A 25,408-nucleotide genomic window follows, 5' to 3' on the forward strand; every position below is an offset into this window, starting at 1 on the left:
GCAGAGCCTCATTTTCGCGCCGGTATTGCGCACTTGTTTTTGAGAAGCATGACATGCAGTCGCATGTGTGAGGAGCTCTGATACATAGAAAAGACTTTCTGAAGGCGTCATTTGGTATCGTATTCCCCTTTGGGCTTGGTTGGGTCTCAGCAAAGCAGATACCAGGGACTGTAAAGGGGTTAATGTTAAAAACGGCTCCGGTTCCGTTATTTTAAGGGTTAAAGCTTCCAAATTTGGTGTGCAATACTTTTAAGGCTTTAAGACACTGTGGTGAAATTTTGGTGAATTTTGAACAATTCCTTCATACTTTTTCGCAATTGCAGTAATAAAGTGTGTTCAGTTTAAAATTTAAAGTGACAGTAACGGTTTTATTTTAAAACGTTTTTTGTACTTTGTTATCAAGTTTATGCCTGTTTAACATGTCTGAACTACCAGATAGACTGTGTTCTGAATGTGGGGAAGCCAAGGTTCCTTCTCATTTAAATAAATGTGATTTATGTGACACTGAAAATGATGCCCAAGATGATTCCTCAAGTGAGGGGAGTAAGCATGGTACTGCATCATTCCCTCCTTCGTCTACACAAGTCTTGCCCACTCAGGAGGCCCCTAGTACATCTAGCGCGCCAATACTCCTTACTATGCAACAATTAACGGCTGTAATGGATAATTCTATCAAAAACATTTTAGCCAAAATGCCCACTTATCAGCGTAAGCGCGACTGCTCTGTTTTAGATACTGAAGAGCATGAGGACGCTGATGATAATGGTTCTGAAATGCCCCTACACCAGTCTGAGGGGGCCAGGGAGGTTTTGTCTGAGGGAGAAATTTCAGATTCAGGGAAAATTTCTCAACAAGCTGAACCCGATGTGATTACATTTAAATTTAAGTTGGAACATCTCCGCGCTCTGCTTAAGGAGGTATTATCCACTCTGGATGATTGTGAGAATTTGATCATCCCAGAGAAACTATGTAAAATGGACAAGTTCCTAGAGGTCCCGGGGCTCCCAGAAGCTTTTCCTATACCCAAGCGGGTGGCGGACATTGTAAATAAAGAATGGGAAAGGCCCGGTATACCTTTCGTCCCTCCCCCCATATTTAAAAAATTGTTTCCTATGGTCGACCCCAGAAAGGACTTATGGCAGACAGTCCCCAAGGTCGAGGGGGCGGTTTCTACTTTAAACAAACGCACCACTATACCCATAGAAGATAGTTGTGCTTTCAAAGATCCTATGGATAAAAAATTAGAAGGTTTGCTTAAAAAGATGTTTGTTCAGCAAGGTTACCTTCTACAACCAATTTCATGCATTGTCCCTGTCACTACAGCCGCGTGTTTCTGGTTCGATGAGCTAGTAAAGGCGATCGATAGTGATTCTCCTCCTTATGAGGAGATTATGGACAGAATCCGTGCTCTCAAATTGGCTAATTCTTTCACCCTAGACGCCACTTTGCAATTGGCTAGGTTAGCGGCGAAGAATTCTGGGTTTGCTATTGTGGCGCGCAGAGCGCTGTGGTTGAAATCTTGGTCAGCTGATGCGTCTTCCAAGAACAAACTCCTTAACATTCCTTTCAAGGGGAAAACGCTGTTTGGCCCTGACTTGAAAGAGATTATCTCTGATATCACTGGGGGTAAGGGCCACGCCCTTCCTCAGGATAGGTCTTTCAAGGCCAAAAATAAACCTAATTTTCGTCCCTTTCGTAGAAACGGACCAGCCCCAAGTGCTACGTCCTCTAAGCAAGAGGGTAATACTTCTCAAGCCAAGCCAGCCTGGAGACCAATGCAAGGCTGGAACAAGGGAAAGCAGGCCAAGAAACCTGCCACTGCTACCAAGACAGCATGAAATGTTGGCCCCCGATCCGGGACCGGATCTGGTGGGGGGCAGACTCTCTCTCTTCGCTCAGGCTTGGGCAAGAGATGTTCTGGATCCTTGGGCACTAGAAATAGTCTCCCAAGGTTATCTTCTGGAATTCAAGGGGCTTCCCCCAAGGGGGAGGTTCCACAGGTCTCAATTGTCTTCAGACCACATAAAAAGACAGGCATTCTTACATTGTGTAGAAGACCTGTTAAAAATGGGAGTGATTCATCCTGTTCCATTAGGAGAACAAGGGATGGGGTTCTACTCCAATCTGTTCATAGTTCCCAAAAAAGAGGGAACGTTCAGACCAATCTTAGATCTCAAGATCTTAAACAAGTTTCTCAAGGTTCCATCGTTCAAAATGGAAACCATTCGAACAATTCTTCCTTCCATCCAGGAAGGTCAATTCATGACCACGGTGGATTTAAAGGATGCGTATCTACATATTCCTATCCACAAGGAACATCATCGGTTCCTAAGGTTCGCATTCCTGGACAAGCATTACCAGTTCGTGGCGCTTCCTTTCGGATTAGCCACTGCTCCAAGGATTTTCACAAAGGTACTAGGGTCCCTTCTAGCGGTGCTAAGACCAAGGGGCATTACAGTAGTACCTTACTTGGACGACATTCTGATTCAAGCGTCGTCCCTTCCTCAAGCAAAGGCTCACACGGACATAGTCCTGGCCTTTCTCAGATCTCACGGATGGAAAGTGAACGTAGAAAAGAGTTCTCTATCTCCGTCGACAAGGGTTCCCTTCTTGGGAACAATAATAGACTCCTTAGAAATGAGGATTTTTCTGACAGAGGCCAGAAAAACAAAACTTCTAAACTCTTGTCAAACACTTCATTCCGTTCCTCTTCCTTCCATAGCGCAGTGCATGGAAGTAATAGGTTTGATGGTTGCGGCAATGGACATAGTTCCTTTTGCGCGCATTCATCTAAGACCATTACAACTGTGCATGCTCAGTCAGTGGAATGGGGACTATACAGACTTGTCTCCGAAGATACAAGTAAATCAGAGGACCAGAGACTCACTCCGTTGGTGGCTGTCCCTGGACAACCTGTCACAAGGGATGACCTTCCGCAGACCAGAGTGGGTCATTGTCACGACCGACGCCAGTCTGATGGGCTGGGGCGCGGTCTGGGGATCCCTGAAAGCTCAGGGTCTTTGGTCTCGGGAAGAATCTCTTCTACCGATAAATATTCTGGAACTGAGAGCGATATTCAGTGCTCTCAAGGCTTGGCCTCAGCTAGCAAAGGCCAAGTTCATACGGTTTCAATCAGACAACATGACGACTGTTGCGTACATCAACCATCAGGGGGGAACAAGGAGTTCCCTGGCGATGGAAGAAGTGACCAAAATCATTCAATGGGCGGAGACTCACTCCTGCCACCTGTCTGCAATCCACATCCCAGGAGTGGAAAATTGGGAAGCGGATTTTCTGAGTCGTCAGACATTACATCCGGGGGAGTGGGAACTCCATCCGGAAATCTTTGCCCAAATTACTCTACTGTGGGGCATTCCAGACATGGATCTGATGGCCTCTCGTCAGAACTTCAAGGTTCCTTGCTACGGGTCCAGATCCAGGGATCCCAAGGCGACTCTAGTAGATGCACTAGTAGCACCTTGGACCTTCAAACTAGCTTATGTATTCCCGCCGTTTCCTCTCATCCCCAGGCTGGTAGCCAGGATCCATCAGGAGAGGGCGTCGGTGATCTTGATAGCTCCTGCGTGGCCACGCAGGACTTGGTATGCAGATCTGGTGAATATGTCATCGGCTCCACCATGGAAGCTACCTTTGAGACGAGACCTTCTTGTTCAAGATCCGTTCGAACATCCGAATCTGGTCTCACTCCAGCTGACTGCTTGGAGATTGAACGCTTGATCTTATCAAAACGAGGGTTCTCAGATTCTGTTATTGATACTCTTGTTCAGGCCAGAAAGCCTGTAACTAGAAAAATTTACCACAAAATATGGAAAAAATATATCTGTTGGTGTGAATCTAAAGGATTCCCTTGGGACAAGGTAAAGATTCCTAAGATTCTATCCTTTCTTCAAGAAGGATTGGAGAAAGGATTATCTGCAAGTTCCTTGAAGGGACAGATTTCTGCCTTGTCTGTGTTACTCCACAAAAAACTGGCAGCTGTGCCAGATGTTCAAGCCTTTGTTCAGGCTCTGGTTAGAATCAAGCCTGTTTACAAACCTTTGACTCCTCCTTGGAGTCTCAACTTAGTTCTTTCAGTTCTTCAGGGGGTTCCGTTTGAACCCTTACATTCCGTTGATATTAAGTTATTATCTTGGAAGGTTTTGTTTTTGGTTGCAATTTCTTCTGCCAGAAGAGTTTCAGAATTATCTGCTCTGCAGTGTTCTCCTCCTTATCTGGTGTTCCATGCAGATAAGGTGGTTTTACGTACTAAACCTGGTTTTCTTCCAAAAGTTGTTTCTAACAAAAATATTAACCAGGAGATAGTCGTGCCTTCTTTGTGTCCGAAACCAGTTTCGAAGAAGGAACGTTTGTTGCACAATTTGGATGTTGTTCGCGCTCTAAAATTCTATTTAGATGCTACAAAGGATTTTAGACAAACATCTTCCTTGTTTGTTGTTTATTCTGGTAAAAGGAGAGGTCAAAAAGCAACTTCTACCTCTCTCTCTTTTTGGATTAAAAGCATCATCAGATTGGCTTACGAGACTGCCGGACGGCAGCCTCCTGAAAGAATCACAGCTCATTCCACTAGGGCTGTGGCTTCCACATGGGCCTTCAAGAACGAGGCTTCTGTTGATCAGATATGTAGGGCAGCGACTTGGTCTTCACTGCACACTTTTACCAAATTTTACAAGTTTGATACTTTTGCTTCTTCTGAGGCTGTTTTTGGGAGAAAGGTTTTGCAAGCCGTGGTGCCTTCCATTTAGGTGACCTGATTTGCTCCCTCCCTTCATCCGTGTCCTAAAGCTTTGGTATTGGTTCCCACAAGTAAGGATGACGCCGTGGACCGGACACACCTATGTTGGAGAAAACAGAATTTATGTTTACCTGATAAATTACTTTCTCCAACGGTGTGTCCGGTCCACGGCCCGCCCTGGTTTTTTAATCAGGTCTGATAATTTATTTTCTTTAACTACAGTCACCACGGTATCATATGGTTTCTCCTATGCAAATATTCCTCCTTAACGTCGGTCGAATGACTGGGGTAGGCGGAGCCTAGGAGGGATCATGTGACCAGCTTTGCTGGGCTCTTTGCCATTTCCTGTTGGGGAAGAGAATATCCCACAAGTAAGGATGACGCCGTGGACCGGACACACCGTTGGAGAAAGTAATTTATCAGGTAAACATAAATTCTGTTTTTTCTGAGATGCCTCTGATCCTGAGGTTCTGTCGTTGTCCTCTGTTGTCCAGGTCTTTAACCTGGGTTTGTAGCTGTTGTATCATATCATCATGCACTTGGAGAGTACAATTCTGGAGATTGGCATCATTATTATATTGATCCATATCCTCTTCCATCTGTACTACCTGTCACCCAGATCAGATAGGTCTTTTTTAACTTCAGATAATCCATCTTTAATTAGCTTGCCCACTTGGCTGAAAAAGGTGGCAAAGTCTGCCTTAGTGGGAAGATTCTGTATGTCAGCTTTTGTAAGAAGGGCAGTGGAGTCTGTGTCCGAAATAATGTTTTCAGGGTCTTGTGTACAGCTTGTTTCTGCTATGGAAGACTCTAGTGCCTTGAAGAAATTGTCCATTTTGGAGCTGGACGGCACAGGGCCTTTTATAGACTTATCCGGCCTGGGCGTGCGTCTTGAGGCCATTTTGGTGTACCTTGTTATAGATGAAGTGGAGATGTGTTATTCGGAGATGCAGTTCCTCCAGGAGGCTTAATAATATGGAGTAATGTGTCGTGTTAAGGAAAATGAGCGGTGGTGCAGGATCTGTATTATAAGTTGTGTGCAGCGTCAAAACGCTGTGATTGTTAAATGCCTACTTGCCGCACAATCTTCCAACAAAAGAAATATCTCAATTTAGCCTTGAGGTGCTGCTGTTTACTACTGTAGAGAACCTAGCTATTTATGTAGGCAAAGCTCTTTGCATATTTATTTACACGTAGTGCTTGTTTATAATGTTAAAACATATTCCCTGGTTAGTGATGGGGATTTCACTGTGCCTGCATGGCTACTTTAGAGAGGGCTTATGGCTGCCCTGTGAGTAGAGGCCTATGCAGCTGCTGCTTTATGCTTTTATAGTTTGAGGCTAGAGTTCCCCTCAGTGGGAGCTGCTGCATAGTTGAGCTCCCGGTCTGTATGCGAGGAGGGTGTTCCTACCTATTTGTCGATGCTCCGTGTTTGGATAAATCCGGTGTGCAATTAGGCTTATGGCCTCCTTGTCGGCGGGTCCAGTGCGTTCTGCTTCTTTCCCTCGGGTGATGAGCATCATTCGCTGCCCCTGCTCTTTATGAGGTGAATCGCAGTGCATATGTCTGGATTTGGGTCTGGCGTCCTGTGAGTTATGCCGTGGAAGGTGCTCCTCGATCCGGAGCTGAAAACTAGCGGCCATCACAGATGCTGGCCAGCTCCGCCCCCCAGACTTTCTCTGTTTTATCAAGCATGGATACAAGATGTCCCAGATCCCTTGGCTGTGGACATAGTATCTCAGGGTTACTAAATAGAATTCAAATAGGACTCTATTCAAAGCTGTTTGTGGTTCACAAAAAAGGGGGAACTTTTCATCCTATTTTGGACCTTATGGTTCTCAACAAGTTTCTCAGGGTACCATCCTTCAAAATGGAAACCTTGCATTCCATTCTTCCTTTGGTCCAAGAGGGTTAGTTCATGACAACCATAGACCTGAAGGATGCATATCTTCATGTTCCCTTCCACATGGATCATCACAAGTTCCTGAGATTCGCCTTTCTAGACAAACACTTTAAGTTTGTGGCTCTTCCATTTGGCCTTGCCACCGCTCCCAGAAGTTTCTCAAAGATTCTGGGGGCTCTCTTGGCAGTGATCGGGTCGCGTGGTATGGCAGTGGAGCCCTTCCTGGATGACATATTGGTTTAGGAGCTATCTTTTCAACAAGCAAAATCTCATACAGAGATCTTGTTGTCTTTTTTATAGTCCCACAGATGGAAAGTGAATCTGGAAAAGAGTTTCCTTGTTCCAGCTACAAGGGTAGTTTTCTTAGGGACCATAATAGATTCCCTATCTATGAAAATATTTTTGACAGAGGTCAGAAAATTCAAAATTCTTTCCTCTTGCCTCTCTCTGCAGTCTACTGTTCGGCCATCAGTGGCTCAATGTATGGAGGTAATTGGTCTGATGGTCGCTTCCATGGACATCATCCCTTTTGCTCAATTCTATTTGAGAGCTCTGCAGTTATGCATGCTCAGAAAATGGAACGGGGACCACTCGGATCTGTCTGAGAGGATAGATCTAGATCAGTCGACAAGAGACTCTCTCCAGTGGGGGCTTTCTCAGGAGCATCTGTCTCAGGGCACATGCTTCTGGAGAACTTCCTGGGTGATTGTGACCACAGACGCCAGCCTGCTGGGCTGGGGAGCAGTTTGGAACTCGTTAAAGGCACAGGGACTATAGACTCGGGAGGAGTCTGCTCTCCCCATGAACATCTTGCAGTTGAGAGTGATTTACAATGCTCTGATGGCTTTGCCTTAGTTGTCCTTAGCCCGCTTTATCAGGTTACAGTCAGACATTATCACCTCAGTGGCTTACAGCAATCACCAGGGAGGAACTCGGGGAGTTCCTTAGCCATGAAGGAGGTGACTTGGATTGTTTTGCGGGGCGGAAGCTCACAATAACTGTCTATCTGCCATCCACATTCCAGGAGTGGACAACTGGGTAGCAGATTTCCTGAGCAGACAGACATTTCATCCCGGAGAGTGGGCTCTCCATTTGTAGGTGTTCTCCAGGTTAGCCCTCAAATGGGGGGTGCCGGAGCTGGATCTGATGGGGTCTCGGCAGAATGCCAAGTTTCCATGGTATGGTTCAGGGTCAAGGGATCTGCAGGCCACCCTGATAGATGTTCGGCGGTTCCTTGGGATTTCCGTCTGGCATACCTGTTTCCTCCGTTTGCTTTCCTTCCAAGAGTCATTGCTCGTATAAAACAGGAGAGAGCATCAGTAATTCTAATAACTCCTGCGTGGCCTCACAGGATTTGGTATGCAGAGCTAGTGAAGATGTCATCTCTTCCACCTTGGAGGCTGCCTCTGAGGAAGGACCTTCTAACTCAGGATCCATTCCTTCATCCAAATCTCGTTTCTCTGAGCTGACTGCTTGGAGATTGAACGCTTAGTTCTGTCTAAGTGTGGTTTTTCTGAGTTGGTCATTGAGACCATGATTCAGGCTTGCAAACTTGTCACTAGAAAGATTTTGCATAAGGTATGGTGTAAATACCTTTATTGATGTGAATCCAAGGGCTACTCTTGGAGTAGGGTCAGGATTCCTAGGATTTTGTCTTTTCTCCAGGAAGGTCTGGAGAAGGGATTGTCAGTCAGTTCTCTGAAGGGTCAGATTTCTGCATTATCTATTTTGTTACACAAGCGCCTGGCGGAAGTGCCAGATATTCTATCTTTTTGTCAGGCCCTGGTCAAAATCAGGCCTGTGTTTAAGTCTGTTGCTCCTCCTTGGAGCGTTAACCTTGTTCTTAATGTTTTGCAGCAGGCTCCGTTTGAACTATTTCGTCTGCTCGGAGAGTCTCGGAACTTTGCAGTGTGATTCGCCTTATCTTTCATGCAGATAATTAGGTTCTTCGTACTAGTTTGGGTTTTCTTCCTAAAGTGGTTTTGAATAGAAATATCAATCAGGAAATTGTTGCTCCTTCTCTATGTCCTAATCCTTCTTCTCATAAGTAACGTTTCTTGCACAACCTGGATGTTGTGCATTCTATAAAATTGTTCCTACAGGCGACTAAGGATTTTCGCCAGTCATCTGCCCTGTTTGTTTGTTTCTCTGGACAGCGTAAAGGTCTAAAAGCCTGAGAGAATTACGGCTCATTCCACAAGGGCTGTCTCATCTTCTTGGGCTTTCAAAAATGAAGCTTGTGTGGAACAGATTTTGGGAGAAAGGTTCTTCAAGCGGTGGTGCCTTCTGTTTAGGTCTGCCTGTCTTGTTCTCCCTCCCTAGTCATCTGTGTCCTCTAGCTTGGGTATTGGTTCCCACTAGTAATTGATGACGTCGTGGACTCTCCATATCTTTGGAAAGAAAACAAAATTTATGCTTACATGATAAATTTCTTTCTTTCCGGATATGGAGAATCCACAACCCCACCTTTAAATTTAAAACCGTTATTTTTTACTAAACCTCAGGCACCTCTACACCTTTGTGTTATTCCTTTTGCCATTTCTCTTTGGTTGAAGGACTCGGCTCGGGATTGTGAGTAGGGGAGTGACACTTAACAGCTCTGCTGTGATGCTCTTTGCCTCCTCCTTGTGCTGGCCAAGAGTGATATTCCCACTAGTAATTGTTGACATCCTGGACTCTCCATATCTGGAAAGAAAGAAATTTATCAGGTAAGCATAAATTTTATTTTTATAAATAAATAGAACATATCCTTCTATGTGAAGAACATATTTTTATGTTGGGTTAGTGCACTTGATTATAAGTGGTCGGGTTTGCGTGCGAGTAGGGTGTTCTATGGGGGAATACATTAACACAGTCGCAATATTCTAAGTTCGGCTTTTTGCACACATCGGCTTAGTGTGAGAGTGAAAACTTTTTATTTTCAACTTGTAATATGAGCACAACCTGATGTGTGCAAAAAGCTTACTACTAGCAGAGTTACAAACACTTCAGCCATTGAATGCTAAAGACATGTGCACACTGTTAAGCTCCTATCAGCCTACCTATGTTCAACAAAGGTTCTCAAAAGAACAAAGCAAATTTGATAAAATGTTGTGAATCATTAATGCTTAGTTTTGACTTTACTTTCTCTTTAAAGTTGTATTGTGAGGAAGAATTATTTAAAACTGCTTGGTGATTTAGAGCACAAGGTGTAAGAGTTTACTAATTTGGAAAAAAGCTTTTATAGGTGCAATTAAACCAAAAAGATAGATTCAGGGATCAGGCCAACTCACATTTAAATCTAGAGCCATGTCACAGGATAGGAACAAACAAAAATACTTCTTAAACAAAATGACTCTTGTAAGAACAGACTTATTGTATTGCAAAGTGAGAAATATGGAGTTTAAAAAAACTTTCCAGTTCATTTCTACTATAAATTAACTTTTTCTGTGGAATCCTTTATTGAAGCTCAGTTCCTTTTCATGGAATCCTACAGTAAAGTGAAAATTAAATTGACTGGATAGAGCATGAACTTTTAAACAACTGCCCATTTACTATTGTCAATTTTGCTTAGTTCTCTTGGTATCCTTTGTTAAAGAGTAATCCTAAGTGAGCTCAGGAGCGTGTACGTGCCTTTAGCCCTCTGGCAACAGTGTTTGCAACATTGTTTATAGCAATGTTATTCATAGTTACAAACACTTCTGCCATAGACTGCTAGAGACATGTGCACCATTCTGAGCTTCTATCAGCCTACCTAGGTTCAGTGGCGGCTGGTGACTTTTGAAGATGGGGGAGCACTAGCCCCGCCCCTCAGATGGCTCTGCCCATTTTATTGTGTGTGTATAGTATATTTATTTATATTTATAAAGTCCTTATACTGCCCCAGTGACAGGACTCTTGTACCCAGTATATATATTAGTACATACACACCTCCAGTAACACATCCCTGCCATACATATGTAGTGCAACATCATCTCCCGCACTTACTGTCTGACATTCACATCACAGTATTAGCTCCTGCCTGTCTGTCACTGGCACATCATCCACATGAATCCATTAAACGTGGCTGAACAGACAGACACACACTTAGAATAGATTTGACACGGATGCCAGTGTCTCACTCAGCACCACTAATGAGAGCAAGTGTGATTCCACCCTGTGCCATGGGCTGATCATCTTTATTACCTATCTCCATTTCTCAGTGTCACCCCTCCCATCAGAATGCAGTGGGGATGCTGTGATATCCATAGCACAGCATCCTGATACAAACCCATCACTGATACAGCCTTTATGCTGCACACACACCCTCCTTACCTGTCCCACCTCCTGCTGCCTCTAACACCCCTTAAGCAGGGTCACAGCCGTCCCTCCATCCCCGGATACACTTGCAGGCTGTGCAAGGACAAGTCATCCATACTGCACTGATTGCAGGAATGTCCCAGGCTGCTGCATGTGATTCGCCTCCTGCTCCTCCCCCCCCCCCCAGCACCCAGATCCGCCAGTCTGAGCCCCCACCACATACCTGTTAGCCTGTGATGGTTTCCTTAGAAGATTCCAGTTTCACTTTCACTTTAAACCCCGGGATTGCCCCTGCTGGCCACAATCAGCAGCAGAGGTCTCTTAAAGGGCCAGGCAGTGTGTGAGAAGTCAGTGCGAATCTTCAGCTTCCCTATTGTTTGTCTTCTATGCGTTGCTGTGTAACACAGCAACGCATAAAAGACAAACAATAGGGTACTACCCGGCAAAGTGGCGTGCAGGCGCAGCCTATACGAGGGCACACAGGCAACTTGACTAGAACGCCTGTTTGATGCGGGGGAGGAGCCGGTGATGCAGGGATACCTGCAGCCAATCAGAGCGCAGCTGAACTTGGCTCCTTGACGTTGTCCCTCCCCACTCGCACAGTTCAGCTTGTGCGAACAGGGATCTATAGGCAATCACTTTGAGCCTGGTCCAGATTCCTGCAGTGAAATAGACATCACTGACAGGCAGGATATAGGGCTCTATCGCACGTGCGATTGTGTTAAAGAGACACACCAGGAAAAACATTTTTTTTACTTTAATAAAAAAAAAGCATCAGATTATTATTTTTGGGGGTTAAAAATAAAATATAATTTTTCTAATAGGGGGCTATTGGAAAAATTATATTTTATTCAGCAAATTTTTTTTTTCCCTCTGCATCTGACAGGGGGGCACGTGCTCGAGTGCACAAATGGAGGAGCCTCCACTGGCTGGGGGGGGGGGGAGGAGCAGGAGGCGAATCACATGCAGCAGCCTGGGACATTCCTGCAATCAGTGCAGTATGGATGACTTGTCCTTGCACAGCCTGCAAGTGTATCCGGGGATGGAGGGACGGCTGTGACCCTGCTTAAGGGGTGTTAGAGGCAGCAGGAGGTGGGACAGGTAAGGAGGGTGTGTGTGCAGCATAAAGGCTGTATCAGTGATGGGTTTGTATCAGGATGCTGTGCTATGGATATCACAGCATCCCCACTGCATTCTGATGGGAGGGGTGACACTGAGAAATGGAGATAGGTAATAAAGATGATCAGCCCATGGCACAGGGTGGAATCACACTTGCTCTCATTAGTGGTGCTGAGTGAGACACTGGCATCCGTGTCAAATCTATTCTAAGTGTGTGTCTGTCTGTTCAGCCACGTTTAATGGATTCATGTGGATGATGTGCCAGTGACAGACAGGCAGGAGCTAATACTGTGATGTGAATGTCAGACAGTAAGTGCGGGAGATGATGTTGCACTACATATGTATGGCAGGGATGTGTTACTGGAGGTGTGTATGTACTAATATATATACTGGGTACAAGAGTCCTGTCACTGGGGCAGTATAAGGACTTTATAAATATAAATAAATATACTATACACACACAATAAAATGGGCAGAGCCATCTGAGGGGCGGGGCTAGTGCTCCCCCATCTTCAAAAGTCACCAGCCGCCACTGCCCCCAGCACCCAGATCCGCCAGTCTGAGCCCCCACCACATACCTGTTAGCCTGTGATGGTTTCCTTAGAAGATTCCAGTTTCACTTTCACTTTAAACCCCGGGATTGCCCCTGCTGGCCACAATCAGCAGCAGAGGTCTCTTAAAGGGCCAGGCAGTGTGTGAGAAGTCAGTGCGAATCTTCAGCTTCCCTATTGTTTGTCTTCTATGCGTTGCTGTGTAACACAGCAACGCATAAAAGACAAACAATAGGGTACTACCCGGCAAAGTGGCGTGCAGGCGCAGCCTATACGAGGGCACACAGGCAACTTGACTAGAACGCCTGTTTGATGCGGGGGAGGAGCCGGTGATGCAGGGATACCTGCAGCCAATCAGAGCGCAGCTGAACTTGGCTCCTTGACGTTGTCCCTCCCCACTCGCACAGTTCAGCTTGTGCGAACAGGGATCTATAGGCAATCACTTTGAGCCTGGTCCAGATTCCTGCAGTGAAATAGACATCACTGACAGGCAGGATATAGGGCTCTATCGCACGTGCGATTGTGTTAAAGAGACACACCAGGAAAAACATTTTTTTTACTTTAATAAAAAAAAAGCATCAGATTATTATTTTTGGGGGTTAAAAATAAAATATAATTTTTCTAATAGGGGGCTATTGGAAAAATTATATTTTATTCAGCAAATTTTTTTTTTCCCTCTGCATCTGACAGGGGGGCACGTGCTCGAGTGCACAAATGGAGGAGCCTCCACTGCCTAGGTTTACTCTTCAACAAAGGATACCAAAAGCGCAAAGTAAATTTGATAATAGAAGTAAATCTGAAAGTTATTTAAAATGTCATGCTCTATCTGAATCATGATAGTTTAATGTTGACTTTACTGTCCCTTTAAGCACACTTTGTTCAACATACCTGCACACTCCTGAACAAAGTCATTATTCTCTCATGAAAAGGAGATACATTTCAACAATACTAAGAGAAAGAAGTTAATTTGATAGAAGTAAATTGGGAAGTTTTTAAAACTAAAACATGAAATGTTAATTTTGAAGTCTATAATTAACATTTTTGGGGGATTTTACTGAAAAAGGAAGTCAATGGTTTATTTTGTTATTTTATAGTTTTGTTGTTTTTTTCCTGCTTGTAAAATATATATTTTTCTAGCATGTAATATGAGGATTAGAGAACAGTCTTGGAAAACCTCCTTATTATAAGTTCATTAACTGAACATTACATGTTCTGTACATTATGTGCTTCCCAGAAGTAAATAAAGGCCCACGTAGATTTCATTTAGGACATTCTGCTAAAAACGTTATTTAGTGGATTGAAATTTTAAAACCCATTAACTCATATGTCCCAATAAGTTATTTGCCATAAAACTATCGCCTAGATTTAGAGTTTTGTCGGTAAAGACCCGCGCAGCTAACGCTGCTTTTTTTCCCAGCGCACCCTTTAAACAACGCTGGTATTGAGAGTTGTCTGAGTGGCTGCGTTAGGCTCAGAAAAGGGAGCATTGAGCATAATTTAGCTCCACTTCAACCCTCAATACCAGCGTTGCTTACGGTAGCGGTAAGCTGGCAAAACGTGCACGATATCCCCATAGGAAACAATGGGTCAGTTTGGGCTGAAAAGAAACCTAACACCTTCAAAAAAGCAGCATTCAGCTCCTAACGCAGCCCCATTGTTTCCTATGGGGAAACACTTTCTAAGTCTGCACCTATCACCCTAACATGAACCCCGAGTCTAAACACCCCTAACCTTACACTTATTAACCCCTAACCTTCCGCTATCGCTGACACCTGCATTTTATTATTAACCCCTAATCTGCCGACCGGACACCGCTGCCACCTACATTAATCCTATGAACCCCTAATCTGCTGTTCCTAACATCACCGACATCTATATTATATTTCTTAACCCCTAATCTGCCCCCCCAACGTCGCTGCAACCTAACTACAAGTATTAACCCTTAATCTGCCGACCAGACCTCGCCGCCACTATAATAAATGTATTAACCCCTAAACCGCCGCACTCCCGCCTCGCAAACACTATAATAAATTTTATTAATCCCTAATCTGCCCTCCCTAACATCGCCGCCACCTACCTACAATTATTAACCCCTATTCTCCCGCCCACAACGTCGCCGCTACTATTATAAAGTTATTAACCCCTAAATCGAAGTCTAACCGTAACCCTAACACCCCCCTAGCATAAATATAATTTAAATTAAACGAAATAATATTCCTATAATTAAATAAATTATTCCTATTTAAAACTAAATACTTACCTATAAAATAAACCCTAATATAGCTACAATATAAATAATAATTACATTGTATCTATTTTAGGATTTATATTTATTTTACAGGCAACTTTGTATTTATTTTAACTAGGTACAATAGCTATTAAATAGTTATTAACTATTTAATAGCTACCTAGTTAAAATAATTACAAAATTACATGTAAAATAAATCCTAACCTAAGTTACAATTAAACCTAACACTACACTATCATTAAATTAATTAAATAAATTACCTTCAATTAGCTAAACTAAAATACAATTAAATAAACTAATCTATAATACAAAAAAACCCCACTAAATTACAAAAAATAAAAAAATATTACAAGAATTTTAATCTAATTACACCTAATCTAAGCCCCCTAATAAAATAAAAAAGCCCCCCAAAATAAAAAAAATCCCTACCCTATTTTAAATTACAAAAGTAATCAGCTCTATTACCAGCCCTTAAAAGGGCTTTTTGTGGGGCATTGCCCCAAAGTAATCAGCTCTTTTACCTGTAAAAGAAAATACAATACCCCCCCAACATTACAACCCACCACCCACATACCCCTATTCTAACCCACCCAAACCCCCCTTAAAAAAACCTATCACTAACCCCCTGAAGATCTCCCTACCTTGAGTCGTCTTCACTCAGCCGAGCCGAAGTCTTCATCCAATCTGGGCGATGTGGTCTTCCATCCGGTAGAAGTCTTGATCCAAGCGGCAAAGAAGAGGTCCTCCATCCGGGCAAAGTCTTGATTCAAGCGGCAAAGAAGAGGTCTTCCATCCGGGCGATGTCTTCTTCCAAGCGGCATCTTCTGTCTTCCGGATCCATCTTCATCCCGCCGACGCGGAACATCCTCCTTCCCCGACGGACTAACGACGAATGAAGGTTCCTTTAAGGGACGTCATCCAAGATCGCGTCCCTCGAATTCCAATTGGCTGATAGGATTCTATCAGCCAATCGGAATTGAAATAGGAAAAATCTGATTGGCTGATTCAATCAGCCAATCAGATTGAAGTTCAATCCGATTGGCTGATCCAATCAGCCAATCAGATTAAGCTTGCATTCTATTGGCTGTTCCGATCAGCTAATAGAATGCGAGCTCAATCTGATTGGCTGATTGAATCAGCCAATCAGATTTTTCCTACCTTAATTCCGATTGGCTGATAGAATCCTATCAGCCAATCGGAATTCAAGGGACGCCATCTTGGATGACGTTCCTTAAAGGAACCTTCATTCGTCGTTAGTCTGTCGGGGAAGGAGGATGTTCCGCATTGGCGGGATGAAGATGGATCCGGAAGACAGAAGATAGAAGATGCCGCTTGGAAGAAGACATTGCCCGGATGGAAGACCTCTTCTTTGCCGCTTGGATCAAGACTTCGCCCGGATGGAGAACCTCTTCTTTGCCGCTTGGATCAAGACTTCTACCGGATGGAGGACCACATCGCCCGGATTGGATGAAGACTTCGGCTCGGCTGAGTGAAGACGACTGAAGGTAGGGAGATCTTCAGGGGGTTAGTGATAGGTTTTTTTAAGGGGGGTTTGGGTGGGTTAGAATAGGGGTATGTGGGTGGTGGGTTGTAATGTTGGGGGGGTATTTTATTTTCTTTTACAGGTAAAAGAGCTGATTACTTTGGGGCAATGCCCCGCAAAAAGCCCTTTTAAGGGCTGGTAATAGAGCTGATTACTTTTGTAATTTAGAATAGGGTAGGGAATTTTTTTACTTTGGGGGGCTTTTTTATTTTATTAGGGGGCTTAGATTAGGTGTAATTAGGGTAAAATTCTTGTAATATTTTTTATGTTTTGTAATTTAGAGTTTGTTTTTTTTGTATTATAGATTAGTTTATTTAATTGAATTTTAGTTTAGCTAATTGTAGGTAATTTATTTAATTAATTTAATGATAGTGTAGTGTTAGGTTTAATTGTAATTTAGGTTAGGATTTATTTTACATGTAATTTTGTAATTATTTTAACTAGGTAGCTATTAAATAGCTAATAACTATTTAATAGCTATTGTACCTAGTTAAAATAAATACAAAGTTGCCTGTAAAATAAATATAAATCCTAAAATAGATACAATGTAATTATTATTTATACTATAGCTATATTAGGGTTTATTTTATAGGTAAGTATTTAGTTTTAAATAGGAATAATTTATTTAATTATAGGAATATTATGTCGTTTAATTTAAATTATATTTATGTTAGGGGGTGTTAGGGTTAGGTTTAGACTTAGGTTTAGGGGTTAATAATTTTATTATAGTAGCGGCGATGTTGCGGGCGGGAGAATAGGGGTTAATAATTGTAGGTAGGTGGCGGCGATGTTAGGGAGGGCAGATTAGGGGTTAATACAATTTATTATAGTGTTTGCGAGGCGGGAGTGGGGCGGTTTAGGGGTTAATACATTTATTATAGTGGCGGCGAGGTCCGGTTGGCAGATTAGGGGTTAATAATTGTAGTTAGGTAGCGGTGACGTTGGGGGGGAGCAGATTAGGGGGTAATTAATATAATATAGGTGTCGGCGATGTTAGGGGCAGCAGATTAGGGGTTCATAGGTATAATGTAGGTGGCGGCGGTGTCCGGTCGGCAGATTAGGGGTTAATTTTTTTATTATAGTGGCGGCGATGTGGGGGGGCCTCGGTTTAGGGGTACATAGGTAGTTTATGGGTGTTAGTGTACTTTGTAGCACAGTAGTTAAGAGCTTTATATTCCTGCGTTAGCCCATAAAGCTCTTAACTACTGAATTTTTTTGTCAGTAGGAGTCTTGTCGGTAGAGGGTCTACCGCTCAGTTCTTTCAAGACTCCAAATACCAGCGTTAGGCAGATCCCATAAAAAAGATAGGATACGCAATTGACGTAAGGGGATCTGCGGTAGCCTGGAGTCGCGGTAAGGAAGTGAGCGGTAGACCCTTTCCTGGCTGACTCTAAATACCAGCGGGCAGTAAAAAGCAGCGTTAGGACCCCTTAATGCTGCTTTTGACGGCTAACGCCAAACTCTAAATCTAGCCGTATGTCTTAATTCAGTCGCATTGCTTTTGATCACTTTGTTGTCCATTTTTTAGGAAGAAGATTCCAGCAACTTCAGAACAAAATGGAAAGATTGTAAAAGGAGGTGAACGTAAGAGAGTACAAAAAAATTCAAACCAGCAAAATGAGGGACACTTAGATGACCGAGAACATAAAGAAAGGAGGGAAAGTAGGAAACTTGGCAAAGGTAGATCACAGGACATACCAGAAAAACATGAGGAAGATACCACCATGGATGATGACAAACAAAGACTAGAGGATGACCTCCAAACCAGATATAAAAGTGATCCTAATTTGGCTAGGTATCCAGTAAAGCCTCAACCAGAAGAACAACAGATGCGTATTCATGCAAAAGTTTCAAAGGCACGGCATGAGAGGAGACACAGTGATGCATCTTTACCGCACACAGAGCTAGAAGAATCTGAGGTTCCTGAAAATAAATTGGGGAAAAACTCACAAATACCAGGATCTCAGGAGAAAATGTTAGTTACAGAAAATCATAGATCCTACTCTTTAGATAGAACTGGGGATGGAATGGTTTCTAAGTCAAAACAGGTGTCTAATCACAGCCCTCCAAGCCCAAGACACAGTCCAGTGCCTCCAGAAATCTCAGAATCTAAGAACCATGACTCCTTCAAAAGTCGATTAGATCCCAGTTCTGCTCTTCTTATGAGGAAAGCTAATCGAGAAAAAATGGAAAAGATGTTTAGAAATGATTCACTTAGTTCTGATCAATCAGAATCTGTAAGACCTTCTCCACCAAAGCCACATAGGTCTAAGCGAGGGGGAAAGAAAAGACAGATGTCAGTAAGCAGCTCAGAAGAAGAAGGTGTTTCAACACCAGAATCTACCAGCTGTGAAGATGTGGAGATAGAAAGTGAAAGTGTTAGTGAGAAAGGTAAGAAGCTATTGCACAATTCAAATTCAGACAACTTTGTATTTACATTATGTGCTAAGAATAGTGCAGTACTTTTATCACTATTTCTGTAAATGTCATGAACTCAAGTTGGAGGGTACTAGGTACAAGAGTAATATAAGTAAACAATCTAATTTGGAAAAAGAGGTGGTAAGACAAAGACTGTATGGGAATTATAGAATGCTTGAGTTAATCATAAAGCTACCCTATGAATTAAACATTACACTTCAGAAGGAATTGATGAGCTTTCTAACCTGTGTTTCCATGTTTTAATATCTTAGGACTATATTTATAATAGCAATGTTTAGTCTAAATAACGGAGAACAAAAAATGAGCTGCATGCACATAATATCCCCCTTAAAGGATATGAAACCCAAAATGTTTATTTTATGATCCAGATAGAGCATATGATTTTAAACAACTGTCTAATGTACTTATGTTATCAATGTTTCTTTGTTCTTTTAGTTTCTCTTGCTGAAAAGCAGGAACGTATGCTTAGGAGCCAGCCCATTTCTGGAGCACTATATGGCAGCAGTTTTGCAAGAATATTATCTATTTGCAAGAACATGAGGGGCCCATTTAACAAGCTCCGTAGGGAGCTTGTGGGCCCGTGTTTCTGGCAAGTCTTCAGACTTGCCAGAAACACCAGTTATGAAGCAGCGGTCTAAAGACGATCGGGTTGACAGCTCCCTGCTGGCTAGGCCTAGATGTCAGCATTATTTCCAGCCATGTAGTGCTCCAGATTATCTTCAACACAGTATATCATGGGGGCAAAACAAATTTTATAATTGAAGTAACTTGGGTTTTATTTTATTTTTTGTCTGCCCTGTCTGGATCACAAAAGAACATTTTGGGGGTTTATATCCCTTTTACGTTATATAAATTTATTTGGAGAAAATTATTTGACTCAAAAAGTGTCCAGATAGTGTAGATCTGCACAAGCTAAGCAACATGTTTTTGTTTTCATTATGTATTTTGTTATCTTATGACAACTATGCAGAATATCTCAATGATCTATAAGATAGTGACTTATTAGTCATGGTTGTTCTTATAAATAATGGTTACAGTTAAAAGAAATTTTGATTTGGAAGAAATTAGCCTAATTAATTGAAAATCAGATATAAGTTTCACAAGTGTTAAAGAACCATAAGAATATATTTTGTCTAGTTTGTCCATTGTTTGAACCAATCAGTAAAACTTTTAATTTAAAGGGCATTTCTATGCAAATTATTCTAGGGCTCTGTATCTTTGTAAATATTTCCAGAGCCCTATAATGGTTTGCATTGGAATGCCCCTTTTAAATATTATTTTCCAATCTTAAAAATTGCCCTCAAAATGAAATTTGGCGCCTATTTCCGACAGCTTTTTATTTTTTTTATTTTTTTTTATTTTTTAAGTGTTACTGTTTTTGTGTCTAAAGTTCACATTTTGGCTTCAGTGCAAATTATTCTATATCCTATTTTTATTATAATAATGATGCTATTTGTCTTTTGTTGTAGCATTTTACTAAACATCTTAAACTAGATCAAAATGTTGCATTTTTATTTTAGCTGTGCTACTTTCTAAGTGAACACTAGGTGTCACTAAAGCTCAACACTTTTTTCTTGTGAGAGGAGCTGCTGGACTTTCAGATTAAATTGTCAAACAATATGAATGTCACTTACAAAATAACTTCAAGCAAAACAATTGTGTTTTTGCAAGTGATTTGTGGTTGTATTAAATTAGTTTCATATGTCTTTCAGTGTCTATAAAACAATCTGCTGTAACTAAAACAATTTTACATTATAAACAATGTGAACAATATGCTTTTATTGTCATTAGCATTAGTGGTACGTTTTAGTATACCACTATACTGGTGGTACTTTTTAGCATACCAGTATATTCATAGAACAGTGATGGCCAACTTCCTAACACACACAAGCCTCAGATCAATGTTTTAGAAACCTTAAAGGGACACTAAACCCCCCAAATAGTTAGTAATCTCAAAATGAATACATTTTATAGCAGTTTGTAATTTACATTACGTTTCCAATTTCTACCATTTAGTAGTAATCATATTCTTAAAATTAGCCGATTTCCAAACCCACCGTCGGGTATGCGTTGCCCTAGCTGAATCCACACTGATAACCCAGGTTATGAAATTGGCGGAAGATTGCCGCAATGCGCATGCACTACCTCCCACCGCCGGATATGTGTTGCCCTAGGTGAATACACAGATAACCCAGGTTCTGAAAATGGGGGAAGATTGCAGCAATGCGCATGCGCTAGCCTTCTGAACCGTCATCTTTTACATAACTTGCGAGATTCCATTGACATTATGTGGGTAATCTCTCCATCAAGGGCTGGATATGCGCTTGCGTGAGGTTCACGATCGGAGTATGCATGCGCAGTGGGAAAAAATTATTACATAATCATATGCATAAAATCGGCATCTGATTGGAGATTGCTTTTCCTCTTGTACAGCCCATATTTGAGGGTTGGATTGAGTGAGGTAATCATCGAAAATAAAAATATTTTAAAATGTTTTGCTGCTTCGTTGGAGTGTAAAAGTAGGTGATTAATGATATGATATTGATTGCTATGTGAAATTTGTATTCCGGTTCTACAAAAAAAAAAAAAGTTTTGGAATCCTTTAAAGGGACATTCCAGCCAAATTTGGAATCTGCATGGATGCATTTCACTTTTGAATAAAAGCATTTTTGTAATATACATGTATTAGCAAAAATGCTTCTAATAAAAAGTATAGCGGTTTCAAAAGTGTATTTAAGCATGCACTGTGCACCAGCATTTTAAACAGCACTTGCTCAGAAAGCATAAGTTGCTTGTACCATCTGGTAATGACTTAAATGATTAATTGCTACCATGATACAAGCCCCACTGGAGCTCTGAACAGCTGCAATATTTAAAATGCAGGTGCCAAGAAAAATGCTGACACTAAAACAGTGATAACTTTTACTAGAAGCATTGTTGCCAATATATGTATATTGTAAATATTTTTCTATTCAAAGATGCAATTCATCCATGTTCATTTCAATTTTGAGCGGAATGTCCCTTTAAGGCTATAAAACACACTAATAATATATTTTCTAAAAAAGTCCAATGGTACAAGGATATATTTAGGTAAGGCACCCTCTATCTACTTTTCTCTCCCGAGGGCACTTTTGAGATGTATGAACCTTCTTTCCACATCCAACAGAAGGTTTACTAGATGCGATTGTATGTGGAACAATAGTGTATTCTGAACAGATTTTATTTAAAGGAAGATAACAGTATAATAGTAAAATGTCCTAGAGCATTGTATTAATGAGCTACTACTTGCCTCTAAATATTGTGTTTTACCCCCCACAAGCATTAAAGCACTTTTGCTCTGTAATTGGCAGCTACTATGTGCTGCTGCTGGCTGGCTCACCAGCTATATCCAGCTTAGAGGTGGACGTTTATTGGTGCACACATTATATCATTAATCTGTCTTTTTAAATTTGGTATGGGGGACATATTATATGTTTGGGGCTTATATTGGAACAAACATGTGCATTTATTTATCAATAGATATTTTGCTCTAAAGTAATGATCTGTGCATAAAATAAATATTCATGATTGCATAGCTTTGGGGTAGGTTGCTTGACTCTTACTTCAAGGATTCAGGATCCAAATGCTAGTGAGGGTGCAGTGTTTTTCGTTTTTAGTCCTTACAAAATATTCACAATAATCACAGGATTTGCAATGCAACTGAGGGGGCTGTGTTTTTCTCAGAATATTGAATTCCCGTAATTATCTTTTTTTATATATCATATTTTAGAAATATAATAAAATCTTGTGATATTTGTCATGGTTAGCTTTGTGTGAATTAAATTATTAAATTACAGATACAAATTTCTTTCTAATGGTAGTGAGAGTCCACAATTCATTACTCTTGGGATTACTTCACCTGTCCACCAGGAGGAGACAAATACACCCTAACAGAGCTCTAAATATCCCTCCTACTTTCCTTCCCTCCCAGTAGTTCTCTTCCTGGTCAAGGAGAGGACTAGAAGAGAGGTGTTTATCATAAGAAGATTTTATATGTTTATGTTCCTGTTGTTTTTTAACCTCAGTAGATAGTTCTCTGAAGAGAGGGTATGGAATAACCAGATGGTGCTATTTAAATATTTTCAGTAAAATATTTTGCACTTCAGAAGCCAAGGGTGCCGCTGGGAAGCCTCTGCCTGTTATGGCCAGATGGATGTACTTCTCTTCTAGGATCTCTTTGCTGTTAGTTACAGTTTAGGAATCTAGTTCCAACACTTATCTTTTATTTTAGACAGACTTCGGTGGACAAGGGAAGTATGAAGAAGGAACACTTTACAGGTACTTAGTAAGTACTCCTGTAGAGAATATTCCAGCTCCTGTTTCTGCCACAGTGAAGTACCTGAGTTGGCAGTTTGTGCACAATATAGGTTTGTGTACAAGTTGGGATTTTTTTCGCTGTAAGGGTCTGGAATGTTCACTTTCCGGCTGGGAGAGTGTGATGATTATGTGTTAGTGCTTCAACTTACAGTACTTAGGGCTATGTTTTCTTTAAATTCTCACTGGCTCCAGTACCTATGTGCTCCAGTTTCATGGTACACAGTGCGCTGATGAAACAGTGGTGGCAAAATAGGGAGGTTGTTTTTGTTCTAGCAGTGGACTTTTTGGTGGGGGTTATTATTTTTCCTGCCACAAGACACCTAGTGATGTGCATCCTTGCCCCCTTTTTCATGTCCGCAGCATTCGGAAGAGGACAGCAAACCGCTGGCATTTTGGTCAGCACCGCATTGTTCCTTAGAGCTTCAGAGGGGGTAAGGCACTTTACTGGAGCACTAAGGGGACATATTAGTCAGTTTGCATCCTGCACAGAGTGTACTGTATTACGGCTCAGAATTTTTTAGGCATCATTGTGCTTAATATAGCGGCAGCCTACACTTTATATTTTATCTCGCTATCGTTGCTGGCTCTATACCTTAATATCTCAGCTGTAGGAAGTTGAGACATTTTTAAAAATATATTTATTTGTGGGAACTTGTTTTCCGTTTTTCTTTCTGATTATAGAACAAACTGGGCCTGCTGAAACTAGCACTGTATAAACTGAGGATAGTCCCTTGGATATTGTAATCCCAACCAACAAATGTCTGCTATGTAAAACTGTAATTATTTGTCCACTAGCTCAGCTTTCTGGCAATAGTCTAGTATCTGTTCTGCAGACACATTCTCAAGCCCAGAGGTCTCCTGTAACACAGTCTGTATTATCAGTTAATCAGAAGGAGTCTGAGTTTGCACTTGGATTTAAGACTTCTTTGCTATCAGCAGTTCAGCAGTTTCTGAGGCCCTTGACTTCCAGACTCCAAGGGTAGCATAGTTTCTGGCACTGCGCTCATAAGATAATCTTAGGTTTCTGATTTAGACCATTCATCTTCCACCTCTAAGGGGGAGGTTTCTGCAGATGAGTCTAATAGAGAACCTGAGGACATTAATTTTCAACTTAAAATGGAGCACCTATGCTACTTACTTAAGGAGGTTCTTAGAATTCTAGGAGTTTAGGAGTTTAAACTATCTGAGAAAAAAACAACACTTCCTAAGTTAGATATAATTTTCAGGCCCAGGTCTAAAGCACCTGAAACTTTTCCTGTACCCTCTTTAGTCACTGAGATCATTTCTAAAGAATAGGAGAAGCCGGGTGTAACGTTTAAAAAACTTTTCCAAGTAGCTGATTCAAATTTGGTTCTCTGGGGTACTATCCATAAGGTAGATGGAGAATGCCTTTTATGGATAGGATACTATGGACACAAAACTTGAGGCTTTCCTTAGAAGGGCTTTCTTGCAGGGAGGTTTGCTTTTCCAACCCACGGTCAGTATTGCAGCTGTCGCAGGCGTAGCAGCATTTTGATGTGACTCCTTATCTGACCTGGGGTCAAGGAAATCTCCTTTAGAGGAAATGCAGAATCACATTCAGGCGGTGAAGGCTGCAAATTCTTCGTAAGGGCCAAACCTCTGGAGGGCCAAGCTTGAGGATGTCTGTTCTAAATAATACTTACAGGTCATTCTTAGAGCTAATCTAATTCAGTATATGAAAATAATAAAAGGTATCATGATAGGGAGGGACCACTAAGGTCTCTCATTACATACCTAATGAAAACAAAAGAACAATTTAACAAATATAAACATAGAGCTTTGTGGTTTACATCAAAAGTTCAGAGTCAAAGTTAAGTCTTAGAATTACATTTTGAAGATATGACAGCAGTTGATTAAATGATAAACGTGAGACCATAGAATTTACTGTAGCTTATTATGTCTTCAAAAGCTAATGTATCTAACCAGAAATAACCCTCAAATTGGATATATACAATGCCTTGCAAAAGTATTCACCCCCCTTGGCATTTTTTGTGTTTTGTTGCCTCACAATCTGGAATTAACATGCATTGTTTGAGGATTTGCATCATTTAATTTACAGCACATGCCCACAACTTTGAAGATGTTTTTATTTTTATTTTTTTAAAATTGTGAAGCAAACAACAAATAGGACAAAATAACAGAAAAAGTAAATTTGCATAACTATTCACCCCCCTAAAGTCAATACTTTGTAGAGCCA

The 25,408-nt window shown here is 41.5% G+C and overlaps 1 protein-coding gene across 2 annotated transcripts in view; it reads left to right on the top strand.

The window, feature by feature from the left end:
- RIMS1 (regulating synaptic membrane exocytosis 1) overlaps nucleotides 1–25,408 on the top strand; it is an 831,266-nt gene that overhangs the window by 340,046 nt on the left and 465,812 nt on the right. For both annotated transcript variants that reach the window (XM_053710432.1, XM_053710433.1), the window contains one exon: nucleotides 17,924–18,786. In XM_053710432.1, the coding sequence (XP_053566407.1) occupies nucleotides 17,924–18,786 (863 nt within the window). The remainder of the gene's footprint in view (nucleotides 1–17,923; nucleotides 18,787–25,408) is intronic.

The sequence above is a fragment of the Bombina bombina genome, chromosome 4 (assembly GCF_027579735.1).
Source record: "Bombina bombina isolate aBomBom1 chromosome 4, aBomBom1.pri, whole genome shotgun sequence".
Lineage (NCBI taxonomy): Eukaryota > Metazoa > Chordata > Amphibia > Anura > Bombinatoridae > Bombina > Bombina bombina.